General features: G+C 37.1%; 1 protein-coding gene across 1 annotated transcript in view; it reads left to right on the plus strand.

Moving 5' to 3' along the window:
* The window catches only part of TBC1D16 (TBC1 domain family member 16), a 272,554-nt gene that overhangs the window by 202,570 nt on the left and 56,278 nt on the right, over window positions 1-13,706 (plus strand). Inside the window, exons 9-10 of the mRNA XM_090382977.1 lie at window positions 839-987; window positions 6,950-7,084. Coding sequence (XP_090239103.1) covers window positions 839-987; window positions 6,950-7,084 — 284 coding nt within the window. The remainder of the gene's footprint in view (window positions 1-838; window positions 988-6,949; window positions 7,085-13,706) is intronic.

Below are 13,706 nucleotides of genomic sequence, written 5' to 3' on the forward strand. Positions count from 1 at the left end.
ACTAAGTGGAAAATTTGCTCACTGCAGTAGATGGCAGCATAATTGTAAAATGTAATTATGGTGTAATTTTCAAGACCCTGAGAAGGCACAGTGCATACTTTGATTCAATGAAGCTGCCACTGCTGTTATGCATAAATTTTGAACACAATTTAAAAAGCAGCCCCTGGCTAACGGTGGCTGAATAAAAGTCAGCACGGGCACAGTGGAGCTGGTTCATTATGTGAAAACCTGAGAAATCCACATGACATACCATGTGAGCTTAACATGTCAAGATCAACATTTTATAGTGTGTTACATTGTTATCTGAGGATGAAACTATATAAGTTACACCTTGTACAGAAGCTGACAATTGACTATGAAACCAAGAGGATGGAATTTTTCTAGTACATGCTATCATCATTACAGTTCTGCAATTAGGCTGCCATCTGCTACAGTGTTCTCATTTTTCCAGTTAGTGAATAAAAACTTGAAGATATCCTCAATCAATTGGGATTAGTTTCAGGTTTGTATCATTTATTCTATTCATGCAATAATGGTTTAATTTTGCGAAGAGGATTTGTGGACACACTGTACATTTTGGAAAGCACTGCTGTAATGGATGAAATTTGCTTAGAACAGTCTGTTCTCTCTGTAAGCAAAATTTTAAAAAAATAGCTGATTTCAGATTTTGCTTTTAAAAATGAATATGCATTTTTAAAAGCAAGTAATTCTAAGAAATTATGACAAGACGAAAAAACTTTTATTTATTATTATAATAATAATAAAATTAACCACAAAGACACTGATTGCAAATCTTGAATGTTTTAAGTTGGATTGTCATGAGTCAATTTTTCTTTAGGGAATATTTTTTGGAGGTTTGGATCCCAAGATAAGAAGAGAAGTTTGGTCGTATTTACTCCACTATTACAGCTTCTCATCCACTTTTGATGAACGGGAACAAGTTAGAAATGATAAATATATTGAATATCAGTCAATTAGAAGGAAACGGTAAGTTTTATATCTTTTTACTGATTACAAAAGAATTGCAGATTACTATTTTATAATTTAGTTTTCATATCTGTTTTATGTATAAAATCATGAAGCTTTTCATTTTTTAAATGTAGACAGATATCAGTTGTTAATGTCTGACTTCCTATTTCATTTCGGTATCATATTTATCATTTTTCTTATGACATGATTTTGTTTTCAGTTTTATAGATTTTTAGAATCACTATATCTGGGTACAATGAAAACTGCTAAACCAAACTAATTGGGAAAGATATTCATATTACTACAGTTTTCAGTTTGAATTTAGTCATAAAACAGTGCTCCTTGTCTTGCAAAGCTGTGTCTTATTATATTGCAGGAAGCATCAAGGATCCGAGGTTATCTAACTAGGAGGAGAAAACTGACTTAAGATCCTGATCCAGTCCACTTCACCTTTCTTCCAACCCATTCTTTCAACAAATTAAGGCATCTGCAGGACAGCATAAAATCAACTTTTCTACTATGGTATCATGCCTGTACAACTAGCCTTCATCATCATCATCAGCCATTTTCAATCCACTGCAGGATGAAGGCCTCTCCAGCAACTTTCCAGTTCCTTCTGTTTTGAGCACTGGCCATCCATTTACTACCCAAAAACTCATGAATTTCATCTATCCATCTCCGACTTTGTCTTCCAGGTTTTCTTCTAGCTCCTCTTGGATACCATTCTGTTATTTTCTTAGTCCATCTGTCATCATGTCTTCGAGCTATGTGTCCTGCCCAAGACCATTTTAGTTCTTTAGTTTTGATAAGAATGTCCTTTACTTGAGTTTGCTGCCTAATCCATGTGTTTCTCTTCTTATCTAACAGTCTGATTCCCAATATAATTCGTTCCATTCTTCGCTGTGTAGTTCTCAGCTTCTCTTCCATTCTTTTGGTGAGTGCCCAAGTTTCACTTCCATAAGTCATGGTGGGGAGTATACATTGATTCATTATTTTATGTTTCAGACAAACTGGGATATTGCTCTTCAGTATGTGACTATATTTCCTGAATGCTATCCATCCAAAATTTATTCTTCTCTTGACTTCCAGCCATTTATCATTATTACAGCTAATAACTTGTCCCAGATAAGTATATGACTCCACCTTTTCAATTACTGCTCCTTCAATCATTATTTCCCTTTCCGTGGCATACTTGTTCATCATTACTTTTGTTTTAGCCATATTCATCTTTAGTCCAAAATCCTTACTAACTGTGCATAACTGATTAAGATTTTCCTCTAATTCTTTGGGATCGTGGCTTATAACCACAATGTCATCTGCAAATCGTAAATGGTTTAGGTACTCTCCGTTCACATTGACTCCTTTCTGTGACCAGTCTAATCTTTTGAAAGCTTCCTCAAGGGCAGCAGTAAACAGCTTCGGAGATATTGTGTCTCCTTGTCGAACTCCTTTCTCAATTTTAAATTTGCTACTGTCTTTGTCTAGTCTAATAAAGGAGGTAGCACTCTCATATATTTTCTTCAAAATCATAATATATGGGGTATCTATGCCTTGTCTTTCCAGTGCCCGAAACATTGCCTTATGCTGTATGGAGTCAAATGCCTTTTCATAATCTACAAAAGCCAGGCATAATGGTGTTTTATATTCATTTGCTTTCTCCATTAGCTGTGATATTACATGAAGGTGATCCATAGTTGAGAATCCTGTCCTAAAGCCAGCTTGCTCTTTCGGTTGATTCTCATCAAGTATTCTTTCTAATCTGTTAGTAATGACCCTTGTGAACAACTTGTAGATGTGGGATAACAAGCTAATTGGTCTATAATTTCCAATTTCTGATTTATCTCCTTTCTTATGCAGCAAAACTATGATTGCATTATTCCACTGCTTAGGCGTCACACCTTTTCTAATGCACTTTGTGAAGAGCCTTGCCAGTTTTTGTGTTATGTCTCTTCCTCCCAATTTTAACAACTCTACAGTAACTTCATCTTCCCCCGGGGCTTTCCGATTCTTCATTTTCTTCAATGCATGTTCTACCTCATCAGGAAGAATATCGGGTATGTCGTATGTGTTGCTACTTTGCAATCCATCTTCCCCACTGCTGGTATCATTCCCTCGCTCCTTGTATAATTCTCTATAGTAGTCTTCTGCTATTTGAATTATGCCTTCTCTGCTGTTTATAAGTACACCATCGCTATTCTTCAATTTCAGTATCATTTGTCTTTCTGTATTACTGCTCATGGCTGCTGATTTAAATCCTTTGTTTTCCCTTAATGCTTGTTCTACTTTTCTTGTGTTAAATCTTCTTATGTCCTCTCTGAGTCTCTTTCTAATGGCTTTGCATAACTCAGTATACTCAATTTTCTCCCTGTCAGTGTTTTTCTTGCTCTTCATTTGTCGTCTTCGGTTCATCATGACAAGTGTTTCTTGACTAATTTTTTCTTCTTTGGATTTCTGTTTCCCTATAGGTTTCTTGGGCTTTATCACTTTCAGAAAGTTGTAATATTCCTCGTCGATATCTTGGTCCCGAGCAGTCTGCAGAAGCTCAAACTTGTTTTTAAGTTCCAGTACATACTGCTTTTTCTCCTCCTCTGTTATCTCAAAGACCTTTGTATTATTTATTCGAGTCAGTTTTTTCCTTTCCTTTCCTACATCTATATCAAGTGTACATCTTACCATTCTGTGATCACTTCCAACATTTACCTTATTCAGGACGGTAACATCATTCACAATATATCTTCTGTTAGTGAGGATGAAGTCGATTTCATTAGTTGTTAATCCATTTGGACTCTTCCATGTCCACTTTCTGTTCACCCTTTTCTTGAAAAAAGTGTTCATTACTGACAGTCCTTGAGATTCTGCAAATTCCACAAGTCTTTCACCTCTTTTATTTCTTTCACCAATTCCAAAATTTCCTATAGTTCCTCTTTCTGCACTGTTTTGCCTTTTTCCAACCTTAGCATTGAAGTCCCCCATAATAATAGTGTAGTGGGTTTTCTGCTCATCTAGAAGACTCTCAATTTCGGTGTACATTTCATCAACCTCTTCATCATCATGGCTCGATGTTGGTGCATAAATCATTATAATCTTTAGCTTGTACCTCTTAGAAATCTTGAGTATTAGTCTTGACACCCTTGGTGATGTACTTTTGAATTCCAAAATGTTGTTTTTAAAATCTTTATGGACAAGAAACCCAACTCCACCTTCACTCCTTTCACTGTTTCCATTGGTGTACAGCAGATTTCCACTTGATAAACTTATAAGCCTTCACATCAGCATAACTAGCCTTCACATCAGCATAACTATTAGAGTCAATCTCCCAATAAAACATCCAGTAGTGCTGCAGCTGGTGGTCCAGATGGAGTCTACTACATAATGTTCAAAGAACTAAACAACAAAGCCAAAGCTCATTGTTAAATTTCTATTGAATATTTTTAGAAAATATTTACCCAAACTTCTGGTGTCATTCAATTGGCCTAACCTTCCCAAAGCCAGGAATGGATCATGCCTTTCCAAGTAATTACAGACCAATTTCACTGACTTGTTGTTTAGGTAGAGCCTTGGGATAAATGGTTAACAGGTGGCTAACATGGCTTCTGGAAACAAAAACTTGTTAAACAATAATCAGTAAGGGTTTCAGAAGAATCAGTCTACATCAAAGCAAACATCTGCATTGCTTTCATAAAAAGACAACACCTGGTTGTGGTTAATATTGATAGTGAGAAAGGCTTCGATACCACCTGGCGATATCATGTTCTTCATGATCTTCATTCTTTTGGTTTGAGAGAGCCATTACCCCAATTTATACAAAATTTTCTAAGCCACAGAACATTTCAGGTTAGTTATCTAAACAACTTATCCAGATCATTTGAACAAGAGGAGGGTGTATTATAGGGTTCCATCCTCAGTGCAACTTTATTTTCAATAAGAATTACAAACACGATGTGACACATTCTAAATACAATTGAATAATACTGTTTCCTAATAATACTGTTATCTGTTGTCAGTCACAAATTGTGAATACCATTGAAAGGCAACTTCAGATTTCCATAGCCAAAATAGAATCATGGGTGCTGCAGAATAGCTATTCTCTAGCAGAAAAGAAATCCACTACAATTCATTTTTGTAAAAAGTGCAGACTACATCTGGCTCCAGAAATATATTTAAATTATAATCTGATTCCTCTTATCAACAACTTTCACTTATTGGACTTATATTTAGATAATAAACTTAATTTTGCTACTCAGTATATGTTATCTCCAGACGGCTTGTCTAAAAAATTGACACCCTAAGAGCTATCTCTGCTATGTCCTGGGGTGCTGATAGAAGTGCCCTCCTACATCTCTGTAGAACCTTTAATTCAGTTCTGCTTGGACTGTGGATCACCAGGCTATAACTCAGCAAGGGAAAGTTCTCTTTTATGTCTGAATACTATTCAGCATAGCATAGCTGTGGGAGCCTTTAGAACATTTCCAATCCACAGCCTGTATACTGAAGCAAATAAACCTCTTCTGTATCTAAGGAGAAAATCCTACTATGCAGCCAAAATTAGTAGTATTCCATCTCGCCCCAGTCTGGAGTACCTGTTTACCCCTCATTATGCCATGCTATACCACAATAAATCTAATAAACCTTATGCAGAGTTGGGACATTAACTTCCAACTTATCTTTCAAGGCACTGCCACTCTTGGACCTCCCTAGACTTCATTCTCACCTCTGTGTTACAATTTCTTTCTATGATGGAGAAATTGTTCCCGAGCAAACATCAACTTTTAGCAACTACATGAAGCACATACCTTGGAAAACTCAGAAAAACATATCTATACTGATGGCTCCAAAACAGATGCAGCTGTGAGTGGCTTCAGCAGTTTCTTCCACATTGCTGTCTCTCTTCGTACTGAAAGCAGTATCTGTACTGCAGAATTGTATGCAACAGAACTAGCCCTACATAACATAAACAATCACCATTTCAAGCAAGCTCTGATATATATACAGACTCCTTAAATGTGGTCACTGTCATTCTGTCCACTTTTAATCCCTCTCATCCCATCCTGTAACAGATTCAGTCTAGATGATATCACTATCAAACCAGATGGTCACCTTCTGTTGGATCCCTGGTCATGTTGGCATCACAGGTAATGAATGTGCAGATTGTGCTACTAAACATCCCATCACTGGATCTTCTTGTCAGCCAAAAGTGCTGTATACTGACAAATCTATTATTAAAACAGCATGTAGGAATCACTGGTCTCAACTTTGGCAAATCAGTGAAACTCTTGCAGATGAAAAAAAAAAGAGAGAGAGAGAGAGAGAGAGAACTGCAGCTGTGGACATCTAGTTTCAAGAGAAGCAGGTGAGAAGTGATTTTAGTGAGACTCTGCATCAGTCATTCCCAATCAACTCATTTGTATTTGCTTATTGGAGAGAGAGAACCCTCCTCAGCGAACTTGCAGGAGTTGTTAATTTTATGACTGATTCTTGGCAATGATTCAAATTTTGAAGATACTGTTTCAGTATCTAAAAATCAATAAATTTTTAATATTATCTCTGAATAATTGTAATATGGAAGATTTAGTCATACAGTTTTTGCCTTCAAACCATAAACAGGCACAATATGGCCCAGGAGGTCCTTGTGCCAAAAAACCTCAAAACAACAACCTGAAATTGTTTGGTCCTAGCTGTTGCAATCTGAATCAGTAGTACCATCGAATGAAAACTATGCTCACATGTGAGCATAGTTTTCATTTGCCTCTATACTTTTACTGCTGATTCTATACTTTTTTTGAGAATGCAGTTTATAATAAGGCTCCTTTAAATGAGAAGAATGTAAAGTACAAAATGTCAGGATGCTTTCTGAGTTAACTCTAAAACAGTTAAAATGTAATTTTTTTTAATGGTTATTGTTATGACTATAATTAAAATATTGTAAGTTAAGCCATTATAAGTTTATTTAAACTATGAGATCGTAATTTTGAAATTTCAGTGATCACATGACAGCTGAAGAAAAAGAGATATTCACAAAATCGATTCAGTGCACTGTGGAAAAAGATGTTGTGCGTACAGATAGAAGTAATCCCTTCTTTGCTGGAGATGATAATCCAAATATTGAAACAATGAAGTAAGTACATGGAAACTAATATTTAATGAAAAATTAAATTTGCTCAGATTAAATTAAATTCAACTCAGAGCAAGAGTTGAATTTTTGTTTATCAAATCATTCAGAATCCAAATGGAGAAAAAGTTTTAATATATTATAATACTTAGGTGCCTCCATAGCCAGGTGGGAAGGAGCAGCAGTGCATAGCACACGCTCCTTGATTAGACCGGGGTTTGAGCCCGTCACCACCAAATACGGAAAATGCGGAAAGGTCAGGGAATGACCACCGCATATCCCGGAGCAATATGGCCTTAGTTGCTAATGCTCCTAAAAACCAAATAACAAACCATATTATAATACTTATTTTTCAGCATGTTTAATTCAGTTTCTCAACCTTTAGATAAAAAATTCTACTAAATTTCTCAAAACTCTGCATATATTATATTATTTTATATTGTATTGTATTGTATGAACCATATAAATGACAATTCGATGACATGTATTCTGTAAATAAGATTTTCCAATGTACAATTACTCTCTTAATCAAAACAAATGGAATTTCCCCCTCCCCCAAAAACTTTAAAAAAAAAAAACTAACTCACCCGCCTTCTGTTCCAGTATTTCTCTAAAATGTATAGGTTTGTTGTAATCTTATTTAATCATCGATATGGAAAAAGAAAAACATGCGGTAGTTAAATTTATGAAACAAAAAGAGAAGTGAAAGTCATATATAATCAAGTAGTTTTCTGTTTTAGTGATATTCATGATTGACTACATCAACTAAGTGATTTTGTGTATCGTTAAAAGTGGTACTGCTGTATAGGTATAGTCATACTTTCTCTTGAAAGGAACATGAAGTGATGTGCAAAAAAAAAAATCCTCATAAATAGTTATATAATTATGCACTCTATTGCCAAAAGTAACTGGGTACACTTACATGTTTCCAAAAGCTTTATATATTTGTACAATATTTAAAAATGTGTCAACTCACTTTTTGCCTTAATTACACTTTGCTTTTAGACCAGACGAATTGATAACAGGGAGGTAATATTTTGGTGCAGTCTTTCTTCAATGCAGTGATCAGTTCAACTGCTGATTATGGCTATTGGAAACGTTCAATGGGGTTAAGATTGAGGCTGGCGCACTATGGCCATAGATGCTGATGCATCTAAAAAATTCCCAAACAAACAAACAATAACATTGAGGCTCTGGCAAGCCAGTGAAGCTTTTGCCTACTTATGTCTTCAAACCAAGTAACTACTGGTTGTGCAGTTTAATGTGCTACATTATCATGCTGAAACAAAAGGGCCCCCCTCCCTGTAATGGAGCCAGAGTGTTGGAAGGGTGGAGTTGTTCAGAATATCAGCTGTCACGTCATTCATTATTCCAGGAACAGTGACCAGTGTTTCGAGCCAAACTACAAGAAACAAACCAGATAGTGGCTGCACCTTCACCAAACTTCACAGTTGAGATAACACACTCTGATAAATAATGTTCTACAAGCACTTGCCACACCTAAACTCAGCCATCTGATTGGAAAACCATCTATTGTGATTCACTGCTCCATAACATAGCTTCCGACATTTCGGAGACTATTTATAATAGATTTGTGCCAGGCAAGTCAGTGCTGTGCGTGCATGCACATGCTGTTGTTCCCTATATATTTTCCTTGTACTAATATCAACTCCTTTGACCTCTCTGGTAAGTGAGGCCACAGGAGCTGGTATTGTAATATCATTTGATGAGGATTGACAGAATCTGCTTACCACTCTTCTGAGAGTGCCTTCCAATCTATTTCTGTCAATTTATGCAGTCTGCCTAAATGTTTCTCAGCTGTAGTAGCACCATGACATTTACATTACTTGCATTAATCACTGTTGATCTTGGGTATCGCTGTTTTACTGCAATGGCATGAATAGATTGAATGTTGATATGGTATCTTATGATGACTCTTGGAGTCACTGTGCTCAGTTCCTCAACTCATCTACTGTATTTCATTGATTGGCATACTTCTAGCTTGAATACCATTGCTTTTATACCTATTCTGACACTGATGGGTTTTTTTTGTTTTTTTTTGTATAAATTTCTGAGTTTTTGCACTCTTTGACATATAGCATACATATTTTATCATTAAAATATATAAAATAAACCTCATAAATCCAGTATTCAAAAATCAGATACATTTTTCAAATTTTACATAAATGATAAAAAATAAATCTAGTACCTCAGAAATTGCTCGACAGTGTTCCCATTTCTGACTGGCACCTATTGTCATTCAAATTGTATGTTTTCTAAACTTGAATAATGGACAGTTGGATTGTTTTATTATTATTATTATTTATTAAGCTTGAACATATAATATGATAATGAAAATTGTTGGTATTTCATTGTGCATTAATTTTTTGATTGCAGGTTTAGCAGTTAATTATTGCATTGCTGTCCTTAGGAAACTTTCCCATGGCTACCAGACAGTGGCCAAGGGGAAAATTGAGCATCATACTGTAAACCATATTTTAAATTTGAAAAAAAATAATAATAAAAAAAAATAAAATAAAAACTTATTTTCAAGTTTATAGATCTTAAATTTGAATGACAGTGACTGTCAGTCACAAATTAAGAGCAAACAATAGGAGATATACAGGTAGATAATAACAGATTTTGAAATGAATTTTAGACAATAAATCTAATATCAGTGCTGAGCACCATACATGATGGGTCTGTGGACTTGTGCTGTTTGCACCACACAACAGGCAAGCACGCACGCACGCTCGCGCGCGCGCGCGCGCGCACACACACACACACACACACACACACACAAAGGTGTTCATTGGCATGCTGCACCAGGTATTTAGACTTGTCCATCTTGACCATCACACTTGTTTCCAGTGTCCAACCAGCATTTGCTGTTGACGAATGCTGTGGTGTCAGCATTGAGAAGATTTACACATATACTGGTGGGGAGAGGGTGTCACTTCAGTTGTCTGCTGTGGAATCCCAAACGTCTGAGTGTGCAGTGCATTGTCATTTGGGATATTGTTCTTGCATTCCCCATATTGTATTGTAATGTCAGCTGTCGCACAGTGACCTGCTATTGAACCTATAAAATATGCTGCACCCTTTGCTCACCATGGCCATTACCTTGCATAATCATTTACAGTTCTGTCAGCGGGAGGTGGTTTTGACCCATTTGACACCATTCATTGTGGTTAAGGTGTACAATAAATGGTGTCAAATGGGTCAAACCACCTCCCACTGACAGAACTATAAATGATTGTGCCGTGATCAACCAACTAGACTTGCTGTTTCCTATATGAAAGCACCTAACACACGAGCTTCTGCAATCATGCCCCTTTGAAACCCTGATGTCTTTACTAGGTCCAATAATGGCCTTGAGTACTGCATACAGGTCTGGTGGCCTCATTTTAGGAAGGATGTAACGTTGCTAGAACGAGTACATAGAAGGACAACAAGATTGGTGAGAGGAATGAAGGAGTGCTCTTACCAAGAAAGGCTTAAATTTTGCTTGTCTGGAGACTAGGCCCCTGCAAGGTGATCCGATTGAGGTGTATAAGGCCTTGAATGGATCGAGCAGGCTTAATGTTGTTGGGATTCTTCCTCTTGCTCAGATTACAAACCTGAGGGGGCATAAATTCAAATTGAGGAAGGACAGTTGTAGATTAGATGTTCAGAAATTTGGCTTTAGCCAGCGGGTAGTTGATTGATGGAACAAACTTCTGTCATTGTGGAAGTTGATTCCTTAAATAAATTCAAGGAAGAAATGGTTGTGTGAATTGGAATTTATTTTTTTCCCCGATGCTGTATAAGCTTGCTTTTTTCATTATATTCCTCTACTAATGCTAATAACTGTTATGTTATCACTTTGACTTGCCCAACCAGATGCAAATCACTGCTGTAGTGTATGATGGTTTAGGTTTTATTGGAGCATTAGCAACTAAGGCTGCCACTCAATTAAGGTGCCACTCTAGTTTATGAGCGGTTCGGCTATTTATACTGCAAGGTATGTGGAATAGGCCATTACTAATGGGTATGGTCATAATTTGGCGCCTCCGTAGCCAGGTGGGAAGGAACAGCAGTGCGTACCACACGCTTCTTGATTAGACCGGGGTTCGAGCCCATCACCACCAAATAAGGAGGATGCGGAAAGGTCAGGGAATGACCACCGCATATTCCCGGAGCAATATGGCCTTAGTTGCTAATGCTCCTAAAAAAAATAAAAAATAAAAAAATGGTTATAATTCATTGATCACTGAATTTCGTATAATGCCCATATCTGACTTTTATAAAAAATCCTGTTATTTTCTACCATTGTTTAATGGCCTTTAGCTGCCGTTGCACCATAAAACAACAAAAACTGTGTACCCATGGTATTTATTTTTTATTCTGTGTTACATATTTGGCCCCTAATGCTTCATATGCTGCTTTATTTATACAAGTTTTAATTTGTATAAATGAAAATCAAGCAATATATTTTAAAAAAAATTATATTTGACTGATTTTCATTTTCCACTTCCTTTGATTCAAAATATTTTAATCTATACTATATAATATTACTAAATAAATAAATGTAACACTAACTCATAATTTTTGAATAATTTATTAAATTTATTGAACCTTTTCAAATCAGTGAAGCCCGAATACAGATAATTGAGATGTTTTGGCACTACTATGAACACCATTCTCAAGACAAAGGAAGCTGGTAACAATAAGGCCATCAATACATTAGTTGCTCTTCGAGCGAACATTGTGTGAAACCCTGATGTGTTTTTTTATTTATTTATTTATTTATTTTTTTTTTTTTTTGTGATTGTGTGAAGGTTAGACATGCTTATAAAATGGGAAGCATAGAGCACTTCACAATTATTAAAAAAAAAAAAACATATATTGCAAACTAATAATATGACACGAGCCCCCTGTTGTTAGAAACTGTTCTCTTCTGAACAGATCATTGGACCTATTCAAGAGACTGGTAGAGATTTTAGAGTGAACACTTTTAATCCCCAGCTTTGTGGGGAAGGCAAGGTGATGTAATGGTTCAGTTTACTTCATTACCAATTAATATTAAACTATTAAACATTAGTCAGTATACAAAAAATCTGAAATTACTTTAGAGAATATGATGAATTTACAATATAATGGACACTTCTTTCACTTTGGAGATTATTATATTGCAAATTCAGAATTCTGTAATGTAATTCCTGTATTCTCTATTTACTAATTAATGTTTAAATAATAAATTTCCTTGAAGGAGGCAGAAGCATTCCTTCTCTAATCTACTGGGCTTCTGCACAGATCAAGTGATTTCTTTATAATAAAATACTTTTTAATAACATGAGAAATGGGAAAGAACATACAGGAGTGGTAGCAAGTATATCAGGTTACTCAGATGGGTTAAGCATATTAAAACAGATTATGGGACACCTTCAGTTAAGAGTATAAAGAAAAGTAGCAAAGAATTCTATGCTTATGCTTACACTAGAAGGACCCCTCGACGTGGGCACCTGTACGTGGTGAGGGGACCTCCCAGTGATGCTGCTGGACTTACAGACTAGCATCACTGGGATCCAATGCCCACAGCCTAGGTTCCGGGCTTACATCAATGGAATCCGCCGTGTTTGCCGTGCGCTGCGACCCGTGGAAATTCGGAAAGGGGGATCCTGGTGGTTGAGGGGCCCAGCTTCAATACACCACTTTGGCCCCTGCTTCGACAAGACGGGTGGTCCTGGAAGGCCCGGCTAGGATCAATCGGCTAGTAGGCTCGCCTGCGAGGGTCAACCGTGTCAATGCCACGCCCCTACCCTCATGGTCCGAGGGACAGGATTCAGGCTGGTGGCGGTGCGGGTATAGTGTCTGGATAGCCCTGGTGTCCCACTCCCGAGCGCATTTATTGCATGCCGGGTAGTGGGCGTCCCTTTGGGCTCCGTGGTGGGTGGGGAGCCCGGGCACTGAACAATTTAAAAACCTATATGAATCCTGATAAACATATTTCTTCAGGGGCCCCAACCCGGTCCCTATCTGAAACAATTGAAAAAGAAGCAGATAGCGTTATTGCTAATAAGAGGCAGCGAACCGAACTACCATCAGGGCCAGTCCCAAGGTTCCTAATTATGCATTCTACCAATGAGACACCAATTGGTAAAATGTCGCCCTTTTTTATACAAAAAGGGTTAGACGGGTTAGCAGGTTCACCCAAATCAGTTAAGAGGCTTCGTTCTGGAGACCTTTTAATTGAAACTAAAAATGACCGGCAATCGGAACATCTACTCCGAACAACATCAATCGGAGGAATCCCTATAACAGTGACACCACACAGAACACTCAATTCGTCGAGAGGTGTCATTTCGGAGTAGGACCTTCTCGACGTAACCGAGGAGGAAATCTGCTCCGAATTAAAACCACAGGGAGTCATTGCCGCCAAGAGAATTACTGCGCGAAGGGATGGAAAAATTGTTAAAACCAGGAGCGTTATCCTGACTTTTAACTCTCCTAAACCTCCTGATGAGATTAAAGCTGGATACATCAACTGTTCAGTGCGTCCATATGTTCCAAACCCTTTACGGTGCTTTAAGTGCCAGAAGTATGGACATTCTCAAATGGCCTGCCATGAAGTCCTTGCATGCGCTCG

Source organism: Mastigoproctus giganteus, chromosome 10 (genome assembly GCF_048544385.1).
Source record: "Mastigoproctus giganteus isolate SK-2022 chromosome 10, ASM4854438v1, whole genome shotgun sequence".
Lineage (NCBI taxonomy): Eukaryota > Metazoa > Arthropoda > Arachnida > Uropygi > Thelyphonidae > Mastigoproctus > Mastigoproctus giganteus.